Below are 25,996 nucleotides of genomic sequence, written 5' to 3'. Positions count from 1 at the left end.
AATTGGTTGAGTTACTATCAATAGAAAGGAATGTCTGGGTTATGATAAGAGATTGTGGAGTCCCAAATTTTCTCATGCAGATGACGCCTCCAGGTGCCAGGCTTCAGAGAGAATAGATTGTAAATGTTTCTGATCAGATTGAAGGTCTGTGTTGGTGGCAAATGCTGGTCAGCTTTTCCTGAATTCCAAAAGGGAAGAGGGCATAATGAGACATGTTCAACACCTGCTTCCCATGGTGGCCTCAGCCAGTCTTTCAGGTTAACTTTTGAGCACCCTGGCTGAGGGTGTCAATTGAGACTGTAAGGAGGGGGCGGCTTTGATGTTTATTTTTGGTTTACAACATGCAAAATGTTGAGAGGAGACAGACACCACCTCCCTCCTTGGAAGAGGACAACACTCCAGTCACCCTTGCCGTTGATCATGGACATGCGTCTTAAGCTCCACCAGTCCGATGACCACCTGCTGAAGAGGTGTCATTGTCCTAGGTAAATACTAAGGGTGTGTCATCTCACACCAAGAAGATTAAGGACACTGACACACGAGGAGTGAGTTTAGGAGCAAAGCATTTAATAGGCAAAAGAAAGACAAAGGGGAACAGCTCTCTTCTTGGGAGAGAGAGGGGCACCCAAAAGGGAATTCTGGCCTGGAATGGGAATGCATCGGATTTTACAGGCAGGCTTGAGGAGATGGTGTCTGATTTATGTAGGGCCCACAGGTTGGTTGGACCAGGTGTGATATTTACATAGTGCAAGTGGAAGGCTGTTCACCCCACCCTCATCCTATTATGCAAATGGGCTTGCCACTTGGCCGACGCCATGTTGTCTGCTCCTTACGGTAAGGAAGGAGCCTGGCAAACAGAAGGGAAGATGGAGTCACCATTGTGAACATGCCTAGTCCCAGGTGTCCGATTTCTATTCGCACAGCTGCCGGCATTCACCCGTGCAAGCTTCCAGCTTACTTGTCTATGTCTGAAGCTTGATATTACAGGCTGCTCCTTGTTAGAAAAGAAAATAATTCGGAGCCTGCTTTTCATTAAAAGCCTTCCATACACTCACTGCCTGTCTAAATAATTTCTTCTTAACTCCTATATCACTGCCAGCCTCTGAGCCAGACTGAGGTGACAGAGAGGCTGGGACTGTGCAGAACACATTTTAGTAAAGATGACTGAGTGACAGTAGTGATGTCCATTTCCAGGTGCAGCAGTGACATCTGTCCTGGCCTCAGGGTCCAGTGTCCAGCACCAGGTGTCAGAGGTGTGAGCAGTGGCGTCTGTGCTCAGCAGCAGGGGCAGTTCTTCCTAGGAGGGACCTGATCCAGGGTGGGCTGTGGATTCTGTTCCTGGATGTGTAAGTTCCAGCGTGCTTCTGTGGCCTTCCCCACAATAAAACTAGCCCCCAATACCAGATATATGACTTAATGTGTACATTACAGAAATTTGTTTTCCATAGTTTGCTCCAAGAAGTGAGTGGGAAATGAGTCTGTGGGCGGGTGTCAGAGAGCGGCATTCACAGGTGTTCCTTGTGCAAGAGTCACATCCTGAATTGTCTACCTGGCCTCTACTCCATAGTGGAGAGAACAACAGGGAATGTCACATCTCATAACTGATGATACACAGCCTCCCTTTTCTTTCTGTGAGAAAAATCCTCTTTTAAACAGGTTTGAAAACCCACCCCATCCACCCACCCTGGGCACTCTCTGATCTCAGTGGTTCCCAATCTGGCTGAGCAACAGGATTGCTGGTGGGAGCTTAGAAAATACTCAGGCTACCCAGAACCCCTGTCTCAGAGTATTATGCACAAGACCAAGGAATCGTTTATATAACAAGCCCTAGAGGTGAGGCTGATGCTCAGACATGTGGGATCCTGCTATTCTTGATACTCCAAGTGTAATCTGGAGAACAGCAACATGAACTCCAGCCTTGTCATAAATACAGAATCTGTAGCTCGACTCCAGACTTCCTGGATCTCAGCACCACGTCCGGGTGATCCCTGTACACACGGAATTTCCTTGTCTAAGTGTCCTCTAGACATGGGGTCAGAACTGTGCAGTCTGCTCTGGGTGTGGTCTGATCATATCCCTTACAACTGGAGGTCCAGGGTTCAGTCCTTGCCCTCATTCTTTTCCACAGTCAATCACTCCCTTGGTGCCCACCCCCCACAGCACACTGCAGCTCACAACCAGGTTCTCTCTTCAAGAAAGAACAGTCCTTGATGATGGGTCCAATTTCACAGACAAACATAAGTCTAAATTACACTCTGCTTTATAAATTCATGAGTTGGGATTGGATTCAGCACCAAGATCACAAGAACCAGGGCAGGGAGAGAGGGCAGGAGAGCAGAGCAGAACAGAAGCTCTAGAAGCAGGGCAGGAGGTGAATGACTCTGAAAACTTGTCTCAGAATGCACAGAGACCCCGTGTGCAGGGGCCACCCTCGGTGATGTCTGAGCCTCTATGGTCACAGCTCCTGCTGGACAAGTTTCCACTGAAGGGACAAGGACAACGGAGCAGTGAGGTGACCCAGCTGAGGACTGACCACATAAAGTCCATGAAGAACTGAACAGCAACTAGGCACAGGCCCAGTCCACACTGGGCTCCTCACAGCCTCCTCCACCCTTACCTGCAACAGACTCAGCACAGCGAACATGTGGATTCTGGAAGGTTCTCAGGTCTTTATTTGCTCTCTCAAATTCTAGGGTTTACTTATTTAGTTAATCCATCAACCTCTCATAGCAGATATTTGAGAAAACAAATTTATATTCAGATTCTTATTTTCAGTAGGGAAGTAAGAAGTTGCAGCTCAGTGCACATAAAGTTGAGACTGAGATGGAGACATCCAGCCCCACCTCTCTGGAACAGGAAAGATGACTGGGGAGGAAACACAAGTCAGCGTGGGAACACGGGTCACGGTGGACACGGGGGTGGGCTGTCTCTCCACCTCCTCACATTCTGCTAACAGAGACGCAGACACATTCAGATGCCTTTGCAGAAAGAGATGCCAGAGTCTCTTGAAGTTACAAAAAGGAGATGTGAAGAAATCCTGCATCTCAGTCCCACACAAGACAGTTATCTCAGGCTACAGAAAACAACAGTCATGAACAAATTCAAGTCAGTCATGGTAAGTGGTAAGTCATGACACTCTGAACAGCCACCACACACTTGAAACGTCACAATCAAACAATCTCCATTATGCAGGCCTTTCCCCTCTGTTCCCCCACCCCCAACTCTAGATCCCAAGAATCTCACCTTTTCAAGCCTTGAGAGACACATCAGAGCCCTGGGCACTGTCGCTGGCTGGGGTAGAACAAAAACAGGAGGTGGTCAGAGCCCGCAGGAGACGTGGGACAGGAGGAATTACGGGATGGGTGAGCTCCTCCACACTCCCACCCCCACCACTTACACACAGCCTGAGAGTAGCTCCCTCCTTTTCCACCTGTAGCAAGAAAATGTCCTGTGAGGGGACTGGGAGGAAGCAGGGTCATGAGATCTTAGGGGAACCTCCTAGTCTTGGACCCAAAAGAAATTTCCAAAACTATGACTACAGACCCAGGGCAGGATCAGAAAACAGGAGGGACGCAGGCGTGTGTCCCAGACCAACTGCCCTCCTAAGGTCTGTCCTTAGCAGGGAACTTCCCCTGACTCGTGAATGCTGGAATCAGGACCCAATACCATAATCATCAAGGTGATACATCCGTCCTTCATTGTCACATGTGCTGCACAAAAGAGTAAGTGCTGGCACACAGGGTCCCAGGCTGGGTTAGCTCCTGTGTGGATGCTGCTTCCCAGGAATGAGGCAGGGAACACTTCTACCTGAGGTTTGAAACCCCCAGCGGGACAAGAAAACCCAGACCCCACCCCACACCCCTTCCCTACCTGAGCTCTTCCTCCTCCACATCACAGCAGCCACCACAGCTCCAGTGACCACAACTGCTAGGACAGCCAGGCCAACAACGATGCCCACGATGGGGATGGTGGACTGGGAAGATGGCTCTGGGAAAGGAGGGGAAGATGAGGGGCCCTGACTCTGCTGAAGGGCTCCAGAAGGGCTCCTGTTTCCCCTGAGAAGAGACATGACCCCTCATCCCCCTTCTTACCCCATCTCAGGGTGAGGGGTTCCGGCAGCCCCTCATGCTGCACATGGCACGTGTATCTCTGCTCTTCTCCAGAAGGTACCACCACAGCTCCCCACTTCTGGTAGGTTCCATCTCCTGCTGGCCTGGTCTCCACAAGCTCGGTGTCCTGAGTTTGCTCCTCCCCATCCCGCTGCCAGGTCAGTGTGATCTCCGCAGGGTAGAAGCCCAGGGCCCAGCACCTCAGGGTGGCCTCATGGTCAGAGATGGGGTGGTGGGTCATGTGTGTCTTTGGGGGATCTGATGGGAAGAGTCAGAAAATTCAGGCGCTTTGCATCTCTCATGGGACACCCCAGCAGCATGCATGTGACCACCCTGGGGATGAACAGGACACCTGGTGTGGGGGAGGGAGCACAGAAGCCAGACACCAGCCTGGACACAGGCATCTGGGATAATCTATTGCTTGGAGAGTTCTAGTCTCTGAGGGAGGAACAGGGACTTCTGGTCCTGACCTGAGTGGAGGCCGAGGGACTCAGAAAAGCTGGAATCAGACCTTCAAACGCATTGAGTGTGAGTCAGAGAACAAGGCCTGAGAGAAAAATTCACGGTGCCCAAAGTTGCTGCAGGGGTCAAAGGGGACCTCTGATCAGTATTCTAGGGACTGTCTTCCCCTCTATTTCCTCAGAGACGTCATCCCTTAATTGTCCTAGAGAGCAGAGGGGGCCCTCAGAGGAAATCAGTGAAACTCATGCCATTCTCCATTCAAGGGAGGGCGACATTCTAGCGCTGATCCCATTTTCCTCTCCTCCTCGTGGGAGGCCATCCCGGGAGATCTAGAGGTGATGGGGAAGGCTCCCCACTGCCCCTGGTACCCGCGCGCTGCAGCATCTCCTTCCCGTTCTCCAGGTGTCTGCGGAGCCACTCCACGCACGTCCCCTCCAGGTGGGCTCTCCACTGCTCTGCCTCGCGGGCCGCCTCCCACTTGCGCTGGGTTATCTGAGCCGCCGTGTCTGCCGCGGTCCAGGAGCGCAGGTCCCCGTTCAGGGCGATGTAATCCTTGCCGTCGTAGGCGAACTGGTGATACCCGCGGAGGAGGCGCCCCTCGGGCCCCAGGTCGCAGCCAGACATCCACTGGAGGGTGTGAGACCCTGGCCCCGCCCCCGCGGTCAGCCCCGCCCACCGAGCCCCGCCCCGCCCCGACCAACCCGCGGGGATTTTGGCCTCAACTGAAAATGAAACCGGGTAAAGGCGCCTGGGGCTCTCCCCGATCGAGGGTCTGGGCGGGTCCCGCGGCCTCGGGGCGGATCTCGGACCCGGAGACTCGGGGAGACCCGGACCGTCCCTCGGGGGTGGGGAGAGGTCGTGACCTGCGCCCCGGGCCGGGGTCACTCACCCGCCTCGCTCTGGTTGTAGTAGCCGCGCAGGTTCCGCAGGCCCACTCGGAAAGTCTGTGCGACGTCCTTGGCGAGCCCTGTCTGCTCTTCCCAATACTCCGGCCCCTCCTGCTCCAACCACCGCGCCCGCGGCTCCATCCTCGGACTCTCGGCGTCGCTATCGAACCGCAGGAACTGCGTGTCGTCCACGTAGCACACGGAGATGAAGCGGGGCTCCCCGCGGCCGGGCCGGGACGTGCCGGCGCTGAAATACCTCAAGGAGTGGGAGCCTGGGGGCGAGGAGAGGCTGAGACCCGCCCGACCCTCCTCCCCGCGCGGCTCCCCGGGTCCTGCGCCCCCGCCTGCGGTCCCCTCGCTCCTCCCCGCAGAGACCATTTCCCTCCCTCCCCGCACTCACCGGCCCAGGTCTGGGTCAGGGCCAGGGCCCCCGAGAGCAGCAGGAGGAAGATTCGGGGCGCCATGACCGCATCTCGGCGTCTGAGGAGACTCTGAGTCCGGGTGGGCGCGTGGGGACTTTAGAACTGAGACCGCGGCGACGCTGATTGGCTTCTCTAGACATCCGACACCCAATGAGAGTGGGAACTGGGGACGCGTGACGAGTATCCTGGAAGAAGGACCCGACACCTGTTGGGAGAAGTGAAACTAGGGGAGTGGGGAATCCCCAACTCTGCGCCTCCCCAATGCAGATAAGGCCGGAGACCCTGAGAGCCACGCCCAGGACCTGGGACTTCGTCCTGATCCCTCTTTTCCTACACCAAGCCTCTTTGACACCCTGTCTGCCTGAGTCCTGGACAAGTAAGTATCTGTCTGTGGAAACCAGGGAGAGACCCCCAGGCTGCACCCAGCCCCTTCCCCTTCCCTACTCGTCCTGGAATCCCCGACCCTGAACTGGACTCCCTGCCTCCCACTCCATACCTCTCCCCTTGGACTTTTGTGCAGGGAAACTGACCACGGGGAACTTGATGCCAGAGAGTGAGCTCGCCCTGGGAATGGAGGTGTAGAGACAGGGGCTTTCTCTCTAAACCTGGTGAAGTTTTGTCTGAAGGCACCACGTAGAGATTCTCATAGAGACCAGTTTCCTTTTTGTTTATTAATACAGTAGGTAGCACAATATTGGTAATCCCTGAATGATTAGAATTCCAATCTGTAAAAGACCTGTGTCAAAACAGCATTACAATTAAACTCTCAAAGCTCCTAAGTTTTACTTTCCCAGACTATGGATCTGTTAATCTGAGTTGTTGCATTTAAAATTATCTTCATTCCCTAGCCCGAGTTTCCCTGCGTGAGTCCAGAACATCTCTTGAATACAAAGAAGCAGAGTTTGTTACTGTCTATTGCAACCGGGAGCCTGTAGTCATCACCTCAAATTTGGAAGTGCTCCATGCAGTCCCAATGCTCTTCACGGACGCTCAAGCACTGCCTGTTTTCCTGAACTATGCACATCCAAGCAGTGTGCATATTTTATCTGGACACTAAATGAGTTTAGCAACTACTAAACTACTAATACTAAATGAGTTTGGCACATTGGTAGGCTACAAGATCAAAACACAAATATTGAATGTGCTTCTATAGAGTATCAATGCATTAATACAAATGTTATTTAAAAATCCAACTTACAACAGCATTAAAAAGAATGAAGTCAGAACAAAATTGAGGGCCCAGCAATACTCTTCACTTCTATGGTTAATTGGTTTTTGAAAACAGTGCTAATATAATTCAGTGGGGGAAGAAATTATCTTTTCGTCAAGTGGTGCTGAGACAACAGGCTATCCATATGCAAAAGAATAAAGCTGGATCCCTACTTCACACTACATATAAAAATTACCTCAAAGTGTACCAAAGACCTAAATGTGAGACTTAACACTAGAAAACTCTTAGAAGAAAACATAGGTATAAATCTTCATGACTTTGGATTAGGTAAAAATAACTGATCTTAAATGATACCAAAGGCACAAGCAAAAAGAGGAAATAAAAGATAAATCGAACATCATCAAAATTAAAAATGTGTGAGTCTAAGGACACCACCAAGAAAGTGAAAAGAAACTCATCGAATGGGAGAAAATTTTTGCAAATCTTACATCTGGCAAGGAAAGGACTTGTATTTAGAATATATGAAGAATGGTTGTAACTCAATATAATAATATTAGTAATAATAAGATAATAATACACAATAAATAAAATAATAAGACAAATAATATACAAAAGGCTCATAAGCACATAGAAACATGTTCAACATCATTAACCATCAGGGAAATGCACATCAACCCAAAAATGAGATACTATTTCCCACCCACTAGAATGGCCATAATTAAAAAGGTAATAATTAGTGTTGATGAGAATGTGGAGATACTAGAACACTCACACTTTGCTGGTGGGGACTTAAGAGACATAGCCCTTTTAGAAAGCAGGCTATCAGTAGCTCAAATTGTTGAACATTAAGTTATTACATGAACCAGCAATCCCCTCCTATGTATACAGCATACCCAAGATAAATAAAAACGTAAGTTCACATTAAAACTTATATACCATGTTTGTAGCAGCATTATTCATTATAATCCAAATGAGAAGGACCAAAATGTTGCCAACTAATAAATAAATTGTGATATATCCATACAATGGAATATAATTAAGCAATGAAAAAGATGTTAAGTACTGATACAAGCTACGATTCATTCAAACTTTGAATACGTTCTGGTAAGTAAAAGAAGACAGACACAAACAGCCACATGTTGTATAATTTCATTACATAAAATGTTCAGAATAGATAAATCTGTAGAGCTAAAACATAGGTTGGTAGTTTCTTAGGCCTGGGCTTTGGATATGGATTTTTCTGCAGGACTGGGAGGAGATAAAAGGATCTGTAATTGATTGTAGTACTGGAGGCACAACTGTGAATATTCTAAAAACCACCGAATTGTATATTTTGAATGTGTGGATTTTATACTATTTAAGTTATATCACAAGTTGTCTGGAAAATGATTAAATTACATATAAAATTTACAGTCATTGCAGTTCAACAAAAGCTACCAGATAAAAACACTCAGTATGGTTTGCATGCAAGTGAAGAAAGTAGACATGCAGAAAGAAGGCTGATGCAATAGTAATCACCTTAGTAAAGTGGGTTTGGATTTAGCGACAGGAGAGATTTAAAAGTATATTTATGCATATTTTGATTGTTTCATTTCCTATTGTGAGCATGAATTATTTTTACACCAAAAATTTAAAAATAAAATGTTACAAATCTTGAAAGCTCTGCAGTCAAATAAACATAGTAACAAATGATAAAGAGCTGTCTGGAATGTCTTCCTAGAGAACTGGTTGAAGCACATGCGTGTAAAAGGGAGGCAATGGCAGAAGAATCAAGGCAGAACTACAGTGGTAGAAGAGAAGAAAAATGCAAACATGGAGACATAAAACAAGAAGATGACTGATGAAGGAAGTGGGTATGAATACTGTTAAAACCTCTTGGGGAGTCAGAAATGACTGGGTCTATGTGGGAGGGAAACTGGCTTACAGCTCAAGATGGCCAGCCATCAGGGACAGGGGATAGAATCAGAAGGGCTGTCTAGTCATTCCCTTTCTTCCCCCTCCAACACCCCAGCAAGATTATTGCCTAATTTACAGCCATTGCACACTGAAGAATCAGTACAAGGCCGGGCGCGGTGGCTCAAGCCTGTAATCCCAGCACTTTGGGAGGCCGAGGCGGGTGGATCACGAGGTCAGGAGATCGAGACTATCCTGGCTAACACGGTGAAACCCCGTCTCTACTAAAAATACAAAAAACTAGCCGGGCGTGGTGGCGGGCGCCTGTAGTCTCAGCTACTCGGGAGGCTGAGGCGGGAGAATGGCGTGAACCCGGGAGGCAGAGCTTGCAGTGAGCCGAGATCACGCCACTGCACTCCAGCCTGGGAGACACAGCGAGACTCCGTCTCAAAAAAAAAAAAAAGAAAAAAAAAAAAAAAAAAAGAATCAGTACAATTTGGAGACTTTGAGACAACAGACAGAAAATTTTTGAGCTCCTCTGGGCGTTAGGGAGCCGTTTTCAGAAAAACAGACTCACTCTGGTATTTCAGGAATAAATAGAAATAAGAGCATACACTAATGTTTGGAAACCACGGGTAACAAATATTGGTGAAGTCATGTGACAGGCAGAGTAGTGGTCTCCTAAATATGTGTGTGTCCTAATCCCTGGAACTTGTAAAAATGTCTCCTAATAGGGCAAAAGGAACTTTTCAGATGTGATTAAGCTGAGGCTCTTGAGATGGGAAGACTATCCTGGATTATCTGGGTAGGTTCAATGTAATCACAATAGTCCTTATAAGTGAAAGGAGTAGAGAGCAGCATCAGAGTTAGAGCTATGGCAACAGAATCAGAGGTCAAAGTGATGTGACTGCTGACTTGGAAGATGGAGGAAGAGACCACAAGCCAAAGAATGCAGGCAGCCCCAAGAAGCTGGAAAGGGTGAGGAAACAGATTTTCCTTTAGAGCCTCAAAAGAAATGCAGCTCTGATGACATGTTACTTTTAGCCCATAGTGACCCATTTTTTACTTCTTACCTCCAGAACTGTAAGAGAATACACTTGTGTTGTTTTAAGCCACTTAGTTGTGGTAATTTGTTATAGCAGCAGCAGGATACTATAATAATACCAGTCACCATTGGAGCTCCTGAAAGCTGCAGTTGGGAGGTCAGGGAAGCATATACTGAAGACTTCAGCTTGAAGCATGAATGGGAAGTTCTCAGAATCCTGCTGCAAGACTGTTATATTCTCCAGAACCTATGAGAAAGCTCTTATCACTCATCTTAGTCTGCACAGGCAAAGCAGGTGGGTCTCTAGCCTAGCAGGGAAGCCACTGAGAACCTGACATCTGCCTGCTCCTCTACCTGCAGCCACCACTGATGGTTACAGGCCTGTCCCGCCATCTCTCCTGGGCCCCATTTCTCATGCAAGTCTCTCTCACTGGAAAATGTAAACTGGAACTATACAGGGAAGGGGATCGTGGGAGATGTAGTGCCTGGATTCTCCTCTACAGAGAAGACGCTAGAGGGGATATGAGGTGATAATGGGTTTTTAACAATGCAGCACATGAGTTACTAACAGTGAATGAAGGTGGACTGGCTGACCTCAGTTTGACATGCAAATGTGCCGTTAGATGATGTAAACCATTGATATATCTATGAGATTTAGTCATTTGGGCAAGTTATTTATTGGAGCTAGGATGTATCAGAAATTATGAAAAGTGCAGTTTTAAAAAATGTCCAAAAAATTTAATGGACTGTACAAATGAAATAAATTATTTTTTATTGTACTTTAAGTTCTGGGATACATGTGCAGAATGTGCAACTTCGTTATATAGGTATGCATGTGCCATGGTGGTTTGCTGCATCCATCAACCCATCATCTAGGTTTTAAGCCCCACATGCATTAGGTATTTCTCCTAATGCTATCCCTCCTCTTGCCCCCATCCCCCGACAGGCCCCGGTATGTGATGTTTCCCTCCCTGGGTCCACACGTTCTCATTGTTCAACTCCCGCTTATGAGTGAGAACATGCAGTGTTTGGTTTTCTGTTTCTGTGTTAGTCTGCTGAGAATGATTGTTTCCAGCTTCATCCATGTCTCTGCAAAGGACACAAACTCATTCTTTTTTATGGCTGCATAATATTCCATGGTGTATATGTGCCACATTTTCTTCATCCAGTCTTTCACTGATGGGCATTTGGGTTGGTTCCAAGTCTTTACTATTGTAAATAGTGCTGCAATGAACATATGTGTGCATGCGTCTTTATAGTATAGTAGAATGATTTATAATCCTTCAGGTACATACCCAGTAACAGGATAAATAAATTCTTAACTATGCTGCTATTTTATTTATTTAAAAAATGTGAGTTCGTGGGCTGGGCGCGGTGGCTCACGCCTGCAGTCCCAGCAATTTGGGAGGCTGAGGCGGGCGAATCACGAGGTCAGGAGTTTGAGACCATCTTGGCTAACACAGTGAAACCCCGTCTTTACTAAAAATACAAAGAAATTAGCCAGGCGTGGTGGCGGGTGCCTCTGTAGTCCCAGCTACTCAGGAGGCTGAGGCAGGAGAATGGCATGAATCCGGGAGGCGGAGCTTGCAGTGAGCCAAGATCGCGCCACTGCACTCCAGCCTGGGCGACAGAGTGAGACTCCGTCTAAAAAAAAAAAAAAAGAAAACAAAAATGTCAGTTCGTGGTCTGAGTAATTTACCTCAGTATATTCAGGAAGGGCACTGGAAGTCCACTGATCTGATCAGAACAGAACCACATATATGAATGGAAAAAGTGGTCTTGTGTCCACCAATCCCAGGGGCTTACAGGATGCTGCCTAGAATGGGCTGGCTACAGCAACTCCTAGTTAATCCAGAAGTTTGAAACGAGTTCAATTTTGGGGGATTAAATTCTAATGAGAGGCAGAGAACAGGAAGGTTTATGCTTTTCCATGCTAATCAATTGGCCCCATAAACATTTTCTTGTGCATGTTTTTGTAATTTCAAAAAAACTCAGTTGTTTTATCAGTAATGTCTTAGAGGTGCATACAGAGAGAGATGAGTATAATTGTGAAGCTAAGTTTTGTGAAGCACAAGGATGGCTAAAAAAGGGAAGGAACTGACCCCAGAATCCCACAGAGTAAGCCAGTAACCCTCAAGCCAAGAACGTGATGGCCACTGTTGTGCTTCAAAGGAAAAGCAGCCATCGGGGGAGCAAACAGAATTGCGTGAAGAGTAAGAGTGCAGATGGTGTCCCAAACACAGTGCTGAGATTCATGGAGAAGCACAGGAGGAAGCAACTGTGTAAGTATCCAGAGTCCTATGAAGGAGGGATTTCAATCCTCAAAGCCACCCTCTCCCATCTGCTAACAAGGATCAAGGCTTTTGTGGATGTAACTGGCTGTGGTTGATGGGAACCTCTGTGATCCCTATGGGGTTACACATAGCTTCGGGGAGGGGAATGAACACACATACAGCGAAGGGAAACCATTTGGGCCTTTACTGAAACCAATGGCTGACCCTTGGGTGAAAGTATGCATGTTCTGAGTACTGATGTTAATTACATAAAGACCTTGCTCAGACTTCATGTCACCTCACACTGCTGGACTTTTGCCTTGACCTCGACTCTCACCAATGACCTTATGGGTAGTTTCTATGACCAGCTGACTTAAAAGGAAAATTCTGAGCTTCTTCATAAACATGCCAGCTTAGTGCATTGGTATGAGGCAGCAGTAGAGTGTGCCTGCAGTGTGGGCAACTCGGCAATGAGCAGAGACAGCGCTGAAGAGGGTCCTGCCTATAGGCAGGTGGGGCTCTGATTCGCCCACTTTGTGTAGACAGAAGTGACCTGAGGTAAGAATATGCACAGACTCATAGGCAACGGCAAATGGCTTAAACAGCGGGTCAGGGGCCTGGAAGGAGCAAGATTGGAAGATCAGGAACAGGAATATCTGGAAAGACGCACACAGTACACACAAAGTGTTAGGATCTTTTGTATGAGATGTTAATGCTCAGCAAAAATTAGCCTCTATACAAATAGTCTAAACAACCACGTGTACAGGATGAATCATTCAGTACACATCAGCCAGCCTCTGTCCTTAACCATCCCAGTGCTCATGAAACAGGCTCTTGAAAGTAGTATCTATGGTGGCAGAGATGCACTCAAGGCTTGGGCTCCCTTCAGCATGGCTGACATGGTTATTGTCACAACCTACCTTCCAGCGATAAACAAACTCCAACAGATTACCTTCGCTTATGGAGGTCAATGAGCAATTTGGTGGCAAATTGATTATATTTTTACTTTTTCACAATGAAAAAGTCAGGGGTTCTTTCGGATTTAGGTGACCTTGTATTAGGGGTATGAGTTTGTTCTTTGTTTCCACAGTGCCACACTCAGAACCATTATTCAAGGGCTCACATATGTATGATCTTCTAATAGGGGACCCACATAACATTGCCCCAGACTAAGAGACCTACTTTACAGCAAAGGCCATCTGGCAGTGGACACATGACCATGAGACCTTCTGGTTCTACCCCTTACTGCACCACACATGCTGCCAGCTGATAGAGCAGTGGAATGTTCTCTTGAGGTTGCAACTGGGTTTTATCTTCAAGATCACATCCTATCAGGATGGGTAATGTCCTTCAGGATGAAGCATACACTAAGGTTATGCCAGCAGCTGTTACATGGTGCCAAGTCTCCAACAGGTAGAGTAAGTCTCTAACAACCAGTGGTGGAAGAATGAATGACTATACTCACCAGCACTTCCGGTAACACACGTGGGGTGTTGGTGCTTCGCATCCCCTCGACATACTCAGCTTGTCTAGGAGTTTGGGATCCCAGAGAAGGAAGTTCCTACCATGGAACAGAGCACAAGTTACATTACGTTTAGGGGTATGTTTTTTACCTGTTCAATTTGGGTTCCACAGGCTAGGAGGCTGTTGGGAAAAGGAGGGGTTACTGTATAAGCAGGGATAATTGATCCTGATTATTATGAAGAACAGAACTTTAATTTCTTTCTTAATTTCTTGCTGAAACTGGTAACAGTGGTTGTGTCCAGGCAAGGAATTTGGAAGAAATGTGGATGAGGTGGAGGAGGAAACTTGCTTTTCACTCTATACACATTTTTATTATTATAATCTTTTAAATCTTTTTCTTGTAGTAGCCATTCAAAATAAATTTTAAATTACAAATCAACCTCACATTTATTTTAAAATGTTTTTATATCAATAGTGTTTGGGGGAAAGGTAGTTTTTGGTTATGTGTGTGAGTTCTTTAGTAGTGAATTCTGAGATTTTGGTGCACCATCACCCGAGCAGTGTACTCTGTACCCACTGTTGACTTTTATACCTCACCCTATTCCCAAACTTCACCAACAAGCCCCTAGAGTCCATTAAGTCATTTTGTATGTTTTTGTGATTTTTGCACATTGATTTTGTATCCTGAGACTTATTGAAGTTGCTTATCAGCTTAAGGAGATTTTGAGCTGAGATGATCAGGTTTTCTAAATGTGCAAAACTCACAAGCATTCTTATACACCAGTAGCAGACAAACAGAGAGTCAAATCATGAGTAAACTCCCATTCACAATTGCTTCAAATAGAATAAAATACCTAGGAATCCAACTTACAAGGAATGTGAAGGACGTTTTCAAGGAGAACTACAAACCACTGCTCAATGATACACAAGAGGACACAAACAAATGGAAGAACATTCCATGCTCATGGATAGGAAGAATCAATATTGTGAAAATGACCATACTATCCAAGGTAATTTATAGATTCAATGCCATCCCCATCAAGCTACCAATGACTTTCTTCACAGAATTGGAAAAAACTACTTTAAAGTTCATATGGAACCATAAATAGCCTGCACTGCCAAGACAATCCTAAGCCAAAAGAACAAAACTGGAGGCATCACGCTACCTGACTTCAAACTATACTACAAGGATACAATAACCAAAACAGCATGGTACTGGTTCCAAAACAGACATATAGACCAATGGAACAGAATAGAGCCCTCTAAAATAATACCACACATCTACAACCATCTGATCTCTGACAAACTTGACAAAAACAAGAAATGGGGAAAGGATTCCCTATTTAATAAATGGTGCTGGGAAAACTGGCTCGCCATATGTAGAAAGTTGAAACTGGATCCCTTCCTTATACCTATACAAAAATTAATTCAAGGTAGATTAAAGACTTAAATGTTAGACCTAAAATCATAAAAAACCCTAGAAGAAAACCTAAGCAATACCATTCAGGCCATAGGCATGGGCAAGGACTTCATGACTACAACACCAGAAAGCAATAGCAACAAAAGCCAAAATTGACAAATGGGATCTAATTAAACTAAAGAGCTTCTGCACTGCAAAAGAAACTATCATCAGAGTGAACAGGCAACCTACAGAATGGGAGAAAATTTTTACAATCTACCCATCTGACAAAGAGCTAATATCCAGAATCTACAAAGAACTTAAACAAATTTACTAGAAAAAAATCAAACAACCCCATCAAAAAGTGGGCAAAGGATATAAACAGACACTTCTCAAAAGAAGACATTTATGCAGCCAACAGACACATCAAAAAAATGCTCATCATCACTGGCCATCAGAGAAATGCAAATAAAACCACATGAGATACAATTTCACACCAGTTAGAATGGCGATCATTAAGAAGTCAGGAAACAACAGGTGCTGGAGAGGATGTGGAGAAATAGGAACACGTTTACACTGTTGGTGGGACTGTAAACTAGTTCAACCATTGTGGAAGACAGTGTGGCAATTCCTCAAGGATCTAGAACTAGAAATATCACTTGACCCAACCATCCCATTACTGGGTATATACCCAAAGGATTATAAATCATACTGCTATAAAGACATATGCACATGTATGTTTACCGCAGCACTATTCACAATAGCAAAGACTTGGAACCAACCCAAATGTCCATCAATGATAGACTAGATTAAGAAAATGTGGCACATACACACCATGGAATACTATGCAACCATAAAAAAGGATGAGTTCATGTCCTCTGTAGGGACATGGATGAAGCTAGAAACCATCATTCTGAGCAAACTATCGCAAGGACAGAAGACCAAACACCACATGTTCTCACTCACAGGTGGGAATTGAACAGCGAGAACACTTGGACACAGGGTGGGCATCATCACACACCGGAGCCTGCCATGGGGTGGGGGTAAGGGGGAGGGATAGCATTAGGAGATATACCTAACATAAACGACGAGTTAATGGGTGCAGCACACCAACATGGCACATGTATACATATGTAACAAACCTGCATGTTGTGCACATGTACCCTAGAACTTAAAGTAAAATAAAAAAAAAAATTTTTTTTAAGTCTCCCATTATTATTATCTGGGAGTCTAAGTCTCTTTGTAGGTCTCTAAGGACTTGCTTTATGAATCTGGGTGCTCCTATATTGTGTGCATATATATTTAGGATAGTTAGCTCTTCTTATTGAGTTGATCCCTTTACCATTATGTAGTGGCCTTCTTTGTCTCTTTAGATCTTTGTTGGTTTAAAGCCTATTTTATCAGAGACTAGGATTGCAACCCCTGCTTTTTTATGTTTTCCATTTGCTTGGTAGATCTTCCTCCATCCCTTTAGTTTGAGCTTATTTGTGTCTCTGCACATGAGATGGGTCTCCTGAACACAGCACACTGATGGGTCTTGACTCTTTATCCAATTTCCCAGTCTGTGTCTTTTAATTGGAGCATTTAGCCCATTTACATTTAAGGTTAATATTGTTATGTGTGAATCTGATCCTGTCATTATGATATTAGCTGGTTATTTTGTTCATTCGTTGATGAAGTTTCTTCCTAGCATTGATGGTCTTTACAATTTGCCATGTTTTTGCAGTGGCTGGTACCAGTTGTTCCTTTTCATGTTTAGTGCTTCCTTCAGGAGCTCTTATAAAGCAGGCCTGGTGGTGACAAAATCTCTCAGCATTTGTTTTTCTGTAAAGGCTTTTATTTCTCCTTCACTTATGATACTTACTTTGGCTGGATATGAAATTCTGGGTTGAAAATTCTTCTCTTTAAGAATGTTGGGCCGGGCGCGGTGGCTCAAGCCTGTAATCCCAGCACTTTGGGAGGCCGAGACGGGCGGATCACGAGGTCAGCAGATCAAGACCATCCTGGGTAACACAGTGAAACCCCGTCTCTACTAAAAATACAAAAACTTAGCCGGGCGAGGTGGCAGGCGCCTGTAGTCCCAGCTACTCAGGAGGCTGAGGCAGGAGAATGGCGTGAACCCGGGAGGCAGAGCTTGCAGTGAGCTGAGATCCGGCCACTGCACTCCAGCCTGGGTGACAGAGCGAGACTCTGTCTCAAAAAAAAAAAAAAAAAAAAAAAAAAAAAAAAAAAGAATGTTGACTATTGGTCCCCACTCTCTTCTGGCTTGCAGAGTTTCTGCTGAGAGATCTGCTGTTAGTGTGATGGGCTTCCCTTTGTGGGTAACCCAACCTTTTTCTCTGGCTGCCCTTAACATTTTTTCCTTTATTTCAACTTTGGTGAATCTGACAATTATGTGTCTTGGAGTTGCTCTTCTCGAGGAGTATCTTTGTGGCATTCTCTGTATTTCCTGAATTTGAATGTTGGAATGCCTCGCTAGGTTGGGGAAGTTCTCCTGGATGATATTCCAAAGAGTGTTTTCCAACTTGGTTCCATTCTCCCCGTCACTTTCAGGTACACCAATGAGACGTAGATTTGGTCTTTTCACATAGTCCCATATTTCTTGGAGGCTTTGTTTGTTTCTTTTTACTCTTCTTTCTCTAAACTTCTCTTCTCACTTCTTTTCATTCATTTGATTTTCAATCACTGACACCCTTTCTTCTACTTGATCAAATCAGTTAATGAAGCTTGCGCATGCATCACGTAGTTCTTGTGCCATGGTTTTCAGCTCCATCAGGTCATTTAAGAACTTCTCTACACTGTTTATTCTAGTTAGCCATTCATCTAATCTTTTTTAAGGTTTTTAGCTTCTTTGCGGTGGGTTTGAACATCTTCTTTTAGCTCAGAGAAGTTTGTTATTACTGATCGTCTGAAGCCTTCTTCTCTCAACTCGTCAAAGTCATTCTCCATAAGCTTTGTTACATTGCTGGCGAGGAGCTGCATTCCTTTAGAGGAGAAGAAGGGTTCTGATTTTTAGAATTTTCAGCTTTTCTGCTCTGGTTTCTCCCCATCTTTGTGGTTTTATATACCTTTGGTCTTTGATGATGGTGACATACAGATGGGGTTTTGGTGTGGATGTCCTTTCTGTTTGTTAGTTTTCCTTCTAACAGTCAGGACCTTCAGCTGCAGCTTTGTTGGAGTTTCCCCGAGGTCCACTCCAGACCCTGTTTGCCTGGGTATCACCAGCGGAAGCTGCAGAACAGCAAATATTGCAGAATGGCAGATGTTGCTGCCCGATCCTTCCTCTGGAAGCTTCATCTCAGAGGGGCACCCGGTTGTGTGAGGTGTCAATCTGCCCCCTACTGGGAGGTGTCTCCCAGTTAGGCTACTTGGGGGTCAGGGAACTACTTGAGGAGCCAGTCTGTCGGTTCTCAGATCTCAGACTCCATGCTGGGAGAACCACTACTCTCTTCAAAGCTGTCAGACAGGGACGTTTAAGTCTGCAGAAGTTTCTGTTGCCTTTTGTTCAGCTATGCCCTGCCCCCAGAGGTGGGGTCTACAGACACACACAGGCCTCCTTGAGCTGCAGTGGGCTCCACCCAGTTGGAGCTTCCCAGCCGATTTGTTTACCTACTCAAGCCTCAGCAATGGCGGACTCCCCTCCCCCAGCCTCACTGTTGACTTGTGGTTCGATCTCAGACTGCTGTGCTAGCAGTGAGTGAGGATCTGTGGGTGTGGGACCCTCTGAGCCAGGCACAGGATATAATCTCCTGGTGTGTCATTTGCTAGGGCCATTGGAAAAGTACAGTATTAGGGTGGGAGTGTCCCGATTTTCCAGATACTGTCTGTCATGGCTTCCTTTGGCTAGGAAAGGGAATTCGCCAACCCCTTACACTTCCTGGGTGAGGCAATGCCCCACCCTGCTCCATGGGCTGCACCTACTGTCTGACAAGCCCCAGTGAGATGAACCCAGTACCTCAGCTGCAAATGCAGAAATCACCCATCTTCTGCATCACTCACACTGGGAGTTGCAGACTGGAGCTGTTCCTATTTGGCCATCTTAACCTCCCACATCACACTTTCTTTAGCCACTGGTTGGTCAATGGGCACTTAGCTTGGTTCCATATCCTTGCAATTGTGAATTGTGTTGCTATAAACGTGTGTGTGCATGTGTCTTTTCCATATAATTACTTATTTTCCTTTGGGTAGATACCTAGTAGTGGGATTGCTGGGTCACATGGTAGATCTAGTTTTAGTTCTTCAAGGAATCACCATACTGCTTTCCATAGTGGTTGTACTAATTTACATTCTCACCACCAGCAGTGTAAAAGCATTCTCTCTTCACCACATCCATGCCAACATCTATTGTTTTCTGACTTTATAATTAATGCCATTTTTTTCTTTTTCTTTTCTTTTCTTTTTCTTTTTTCTTGAGACAGAGTTTTGCTCTGTCTCCCAGGCTGGAGTGCAGTGGTGCTATCTCAGCTTACTGCAACCTCCACCTCCCAGGATCAAGCAACTCTCCTGCCTCAGCCTACTGAGTAGGTGGAACTATAGGCACATTCCCCACACCTGGATAATTTTTTGTATTTTGGTAGAGACATGGTTTCACTGTGTTAGCCAGGATGGTCTCAGTCTCCTGACCTTGTGATCTGCCTGCCTTGGCCTCCTAAAATATTGGGATTACAGGCTTGAGCCACCACTCAGTCAAATTAATGCCATTCTTGCATGTATAAGGTGGTATCTTGTGGTGAACCCCACATTTATTTAGCAAACATTTATTAGGCAGTTACTATGTGTCAGGCCCTTCTAGGCCTCAGTGAGTGAAACATCAAAGATTCCAGAAGGGGACTCAAAAAACAGGTAAATGCAGGCTACTATGATAAGTGTGGGAAAACTGCTTCCAGGAGGATGCAATGTCTAAACAGAGAACTGGATGAGGAACACAGTTAATCCAGGTGAATGGCAGGAGAAATCTTTTAGGGAATCAGTATCACAAACACAGGCTCGGAAGACAGAGCACACAGGAAGTCTGGGGGAACTGCCAGCAGTTCAGGGTGGAGATTAGAGAGAAAGGAGCGCAGGGGCCAAAAGCAAGCTTGGAGCAGTGAGCAGTTTCAATGACTAAGGCTTGTGGGGTTGGGGAGAACCTTGGCTTTTATTCGAGGAAAATGTGCAGCATTGGCAGCACTGAAGTCAGGAAGAACTTTGATCAGATCTGCATTCCAGAAGAATCACTCTGGGTTAAGTGTGAAGAATGAACTGAGAGATGCTAGACTGGATACATGGAGAAGAAGAGGTTCGGGGAAACCCTGGCGGGAAATGTAGGGAGAATATTAGGATGGAGGAAAGGGTAGAAAGGACCCTGAGAGATCTGAGTGATCAAGATCCACTGTTTCACACATGGAAAATGAGGTGGAAAAGGAGAAAGGTCCCCATGTGAACAGCACCCCATCTGGAAAAATGACATAAAACAAGGGAATTTGGCCCATGACATAAGAGGTGCTTGGGCTCACATGGTATTGAGTGATCAGGGAGGAGTTTAGTTGAGTTCACCTCTACAGACAGGTATTGAGTGCCAGGTATGCTATCATCAGGGACATAAGGAAATCAAAGGTATCTGCCTTATATCTTTGTGACCTACATGTCTGGTCCTGCTTAAGAACTATGCCAATCCCTGACTTCCCAGGGCCCCGACTAATTTTGTCTTGTGTCCATGTGGGAAGGGAGCTGAGGCTTGGCAAGAGGATCTTAGCCCATATGGTCCAAAAAATAGTAGAAAGATTTCTTTAGAAGACACAAATTCCCTAATTAAATTGACTAATTTATCCATACAAGAGAAATAAAATCACTAAAAAATAAACTGAGTGAAGGAAAAGAAATCAACAAAGTATAATTACCAGAAGTTTGCGGGATTCTGCATGAAAACAAGCTTGAAGAAATAGTGAAAGCAGAAGATTTGCCTAACAGTATGACACTCGAATGAAAACAAAAAAACACATAGGTTTAGTGGTGTTGCTTCTTTACAGATGCAGGAGGTTTGAAAACCAATAGAGAAAAATATTGGGAGAGAACGCCATCTTAGCTTTCACACAGAATGCAAGACCAGCCTTTCCAGTGGGCATCTCTTGATTTTTGTTTCCAGGGCTTTGATTTCATAAACACAGCTCAGCTCTACAGATCATCTGGCCCAGTCCGCGACCCAGGTTTGTAATGATCTTGTTCAGTCATGGTCCAGCCTGTGCATAGAGATCCTAAGATGATGCCCAGTGATCCTGTCTCGTGGCATCTCATTCAGCTGAGAACCGGTGGGACCTAAACTTGCTTCTAAGCAACAGAATGTGGCAAAAATGATGCCACTTCTGTGATGAGGTCATAACAGCCCCACTCCTGTATTACTAGGTGACTCTGTCTTCTGCCTTCTTTGTTTGCAAGTTTTGATGAAGCAGAAAGGCCTGTGTGGCAAGGAACTGAAGTCAGCCTCTGGTCACCAGCCAGTAAGGAACTGAGGCTGTCAGTCTAACAGGCATGGAGGAATGAATCCTGCCAACAATTGCTGGGGCTTGGAAGTGGATCCTTCCCCAGTTCAGCCTCCAGATAAGACCCAGCCATGGCATTCTGATGAAAATCATATGAGAAAGCTGCACAGCTGTGTCTGGATTCCTGACCCATAGAAATGTGGGATAATACATATGTGTTGTTGTAAGCTGCTAAGTTTGTGGCAATTTCTTACATAGAAATAGATAGCTGAAAACACTTCCCACAGCTTTCATTGAGTTAAGTGACCCTTGGGGCCAGTTAGAACTTCTCTCATCCCCTTCCCTGTGACAGCCCTTATCTTTCTCCTAGGTTGACATCCCGCTTTCTCTTTACCAGTGTAAATGTCAAGTTCTCTTACTATCTCCATTGCTGTCCTCTCACACCATCCAGGAGGCCCCACTAGGGAGTGGCAGACAGAGAGGAGGAAGTGCCGTGGTCTGGGGTGTGGGTAGACTCCTCCTCATGGTTCAACCTTGAGTGCAGGTATTACCAGTTGGAAGAAGAGAGGTCAGGAATCATCAGGGATTGGAAGGAGATGAGTGAACACCCCACCGCTCTCAGGCCCATGCAGGCTGTGAAATAAAACAGTGATGAATAGATTCTACATGGCCCCCGCTGGTCTTTACCCTTCAGCATTCTAGATAGTGCACCTCGTATGCCATGATGCAAACACCACGGACTCCCTCCAGGGCAGATATAAATCTCCCTTTCCCCTGCATCCAGCAAGCACATTCCATCAGCCTATGGGTCACTTCAACCCCATGACTCCCCCCTCGGGACTGTGACAAATGCAATAGACTCTGGTCCAGTCTCTGTGCCTGGAGAAGAAAGGGAAGCTGGTCAGAGCCCACAGGCGGTGACCCACAGGGAGCCAGTAGATGGGTATGAGGGTGAGTGTGAAAGGGCGGTCACTTGGGCTCAGCAGTCAGACTGTCTCCTTAGAGTCATGAGTCACCCTGTTGACAGTTACTGAACTTCCTAGTGACCTCAGTTTCCTTGTCTGAAAATGGGGCTGATAGCTGTCTCTAGGTCATAGAGCTCTTGTGAGGTTTAAATGATTTAATTCATGTAAATCCCTTAGGAACATGACTGACACTTTTTTAAAGGCACAATTCTGTAAAAGAGTGGGACCCATCCATTTATGTCCTGTTTCCTTATTCCAAGTGTGATGAAACCAGCTCTCCCCAACACTTCTCCTGATCCCCCTTCCGTGCCTGCCGGTGGAGAGCTGTTCTGTCCCTTACAACCTACAGTGTAGGGAGCAACCAGGTAAAGGCCAGGGTAGTGCCAAGTATGAGAAAGTCACAGAGTAACACACACACACATACATACATACCCATACCTGCTTATATACATAAATATGTACAGATACATACATATACACACTTATAAACACACACATACCCACAGACGCCCATACCTGTTTATACATCCACATGTGCACAGATAGACACACGCACATTACACACTTCCAATTCATCAATTCAGTTTGGGGCCTGGGTAATTCCAATTCAATCTCTTTTAAGAAATTTAAGAATCTGAAAGAGAAAGACCTGAGAACATTTGTCCCACAAGAGACAGACCCACTTCCCAGGCACTGTGGGACTTTCTGAGACCCATGTGGCCCTGCTCCTGGAAGCTCATGGAGAAGCAGGAAAACCTGACTTTAGATCAAGGTTCTGGAGCCCAAAGGCAGCCCCAGGAACTGGCCTTCCCTGGGTACCGCGCCTCCGGGAGTCCAGCAGGTCCCCTTCCTCCTATCTCACCGACAACGTCTCAGCCTGTCTTCCACAGCCAGGGGCCCCTCCCAGGCTTTGCTGCACAGCAGGAGTCTCCACGGGGCTCCAGAAGGAACAAGAACAGAGTTTAACTCAAGCCCCTCGGGTGAGACACCCTCAGGTCCAGTTTTTTGGTTCTAACATTGGTGATATCACTTTTCAGTCTTAAAATGTCTGTTTCTTTTCTGATTTGCAAAAAGGTTTATAACTTTTGATACATCTGCTACGTTCTATTACAACCTAGCAGTCCTGCGTAGTACTTTCATCCACTGTGTCTCTGCTGATTCCATTTCCTGGTGTTTTATCTTCCGGTTGAGTTAAAGACTATATGTAATTGTTGGGCACAGAGGACCAGGAAAGAAAAAGATTCCCGGTGAAGCTGGACCCATGTACGTCACTGTTGACAGGAGTAACTACTGTGCTTTCCTGTTTACCTCCCTGCACTCCTTCTCTCTGTCCTCCCTCCCTACCCACCCTCGGGACAGCCTCAGGAGCCTTGGCCAGAATCCCCAACCCCGCAGTAGAAACGCTGAGGAGGAGGAGGAGGGAGAGGAGGAGGAGGAGACTGTGTTCGGTCCCCTCGTTCCTCAAATATGGATGCCTCCAAGGAACATAATTTCAGCTCCGAGAGGTCCTGACGTGCGGCCCGGAGGACCCCAGTACCTGCCGGTAGTAGCGTCTCCTTGCCGTGCTCCAGGTGTCTGAACAACCACCTAATGCAGTGACCTATCAGGGCTTCCCTTGTGGCCTCCGCGGTCCAGAATCTCTCCCAAGTGTGCTGGATCCTCCAAGCCGCTCTTTGAGCCGCTGTCGAGTTCTGCAGGTCCTCGTTCAGGGACATGAAATCTCCCTGTCGTAGGTGGACTGAAAGTGTCCCCCGAGGAAGCTCCTGTCCGGAGTCGCCACCTAGCCAGGCAGTAGCATCTGCAGGTGCGGTGCCCCGGACCTGCCCCAGGGAGAGCCGGAGGCGGGGCCGGGGAGAGGAGAGAGGTCTCCCCACCCACCCCAGCTCCTTCCTCCCTCTGTGATTGGTCACAGCACAAATCAGTCATGATCCGCAAGGAAAGAGAAACCTGGAGCAAAATGTCCCCAACGCTTCCCCACCTTAGAGGGATCAGCTGAGGTCCCGCCCCCCATCCCCGGGAGATCCGGGCTCGTACCTCTGGGGTCGGGGGTGCGGGGACCAACACCTGTGCCCGGAGTCTGAGGTCACTCACCCGCTGACCCTGGTGGTGGTGCCGGCCCAGGAACCTCAGGCCCCTCAGTAACACATTCCCTGTGGTCTTCGAGAACTTTCCTCAGGGCGCCCACAGCCCTGTCCCATCTTCTCCACCCGCGGCGTCCGCGGCTTCACGCTTTGATTCTCGTCGCGACAGTAGAAGCTCAGGAACCGCGTGTCGCTCACGAAGGCACCGCTTGGGAGCTCAGGGCCCACATGGTGAAGGCGCAGCCCGACCGCCTTCAGGTACCCGGGGTGCGGGCCTGGGCTCCGGGAACCGACACGTTGCGGGCGGGAGAGGCGCAGGGAGCCTGGGACGCCGCCCCGCTCCCCTCGGGTCCCCACCCGCCCCCTGTCTCTGGGACGCCCTCGCTCCGCCTCCCCGCGGGGACCCAGCCTTCCGAGCTCCCTCCCACGTCCCCGCCCGGCACCGGAGCCGCTCACTTGGGAGCTTCTTACTGTGTCGGGGAAGGTGGGAAGGGGACAGAGGGACGGGAACCAGGGGAGGGTGGCGTGGGGCGGCGGCTCTGGGACAAACGACCTGAGGAGTCTGCAGACCCCAGCCCGGGGCGGAGGCGTCGCGAGAGGAGCTGCTGAGCCCTCCAAGTCGCCTTTTCCCTCTTGCCTCCCCAGCCCAGTTCATCCTGATCCTCTCCTCACCAGCCCAGGTCTCCCCAAGTCAGGGTCCGCAGAGGAGCAGGAAGGGAGTTCCGGGACACAGGACCCGGCTTCTCTGGGTATCTTGGATCCAGGGAGGATCCTGGAGATCTCCCACTTTATGAAGCTCATCCTCCACTCACTCTGATGGCTTCTCTAGAACCCGGGACCCAATGGAAACCAGATAGGACGCCGTCCTCAGTCCTGGGGGAAAATCAAGAGCAAAGGGTGAGAGGTGGCCATGGGGTCAGGGAAACTCCTGCAGAATTCTCAGGAGAGGGAAATCTTCAGAGCTGCGGCTTTGGCTTAGTTTGTCTTCCCCGCCAGCCACCTGTCCTAGAGCTGGAGATGCTTAAGTTTAAACCAGAGACTTTGGATATTTTTCCTGAGTGACATAATCCTTGTCTTTCTCTCCTGGAATCGTGGGTCCAGACCACCACAGTGATCCAGTCGGCCCACTCTCCTTCTTCTCTCACTCCCGTCTCTCTCCCTGAGCTGGACTCTCCGCCCACCCTCACATTCTGGAAAAGTGCAGTGGTGTGAGCAGGGCCCTGGGGCAGGATTGTCTGGGTGCAAACCCAGCTCCATCCCTACTTGTGTGTGATCTTCATTCCTGTGGCATTAACTATAAAAGGGAAAAATAACAGGCACAAGCCATAGATGTGTAGTCACAATAAAATGAATTGGCATTTTTTAAA

General features: G+C 47.1%; 1 protein-coding gene across 1 annotated transcript; it reads right to left on the bottom strand.

The window, feature by feature from the left end:
• Positions 1–546: 546 nt before the first annotated feature.
• LOC105466477 (class I histocompatibility antigen, Gogo-B*0103 alpha chain) lies at positions 547–24,547 on the bottom strand. The gene is given in 13 exon segments (XM_071097291.1): positions 547–1,629; positions 3,244–3,291; positions 3,398–3,430; positions 3,871–3,987; positions 4,092–4,367; positions 4,940–5,215; positions 5,461–5,730; positions 5,859–5,924; positions 5,927–6,065; positions 13,728–13,823; positions 22,003–22,216; positions 23,065–23,182; positions 24,086–24,547. Coding segments are annotated over 10 exon segments (1,326 nt in total). The 5' UTR covers positions 22,012–22,216; positions 23,065–23,182; positions 24,086–24,547; the 3' UTR covers positions 547–1,629; positions 3,244–3,247.
• Positions 24,548–25,996: the final 1,449 nt, after the last annotated feature.

This window comes from Macaca nemestrina, chromosome 5, assembly GCF_043159975.1.
Source record: "Macaca nemestrina isolate mMacNem1 chromosome 5, mMacNem.hap1, whole genome shotgun sequence".
Taxonomy (NCBI): Eukaryota; Metazoa; Chordata; class Mammalia; order Primates; family Cercopithecidae; genus Macaca; species Macaca nemestrina.
This window is presented reverse-complemented; position numbering and strand designations above follow the sequence as displayed.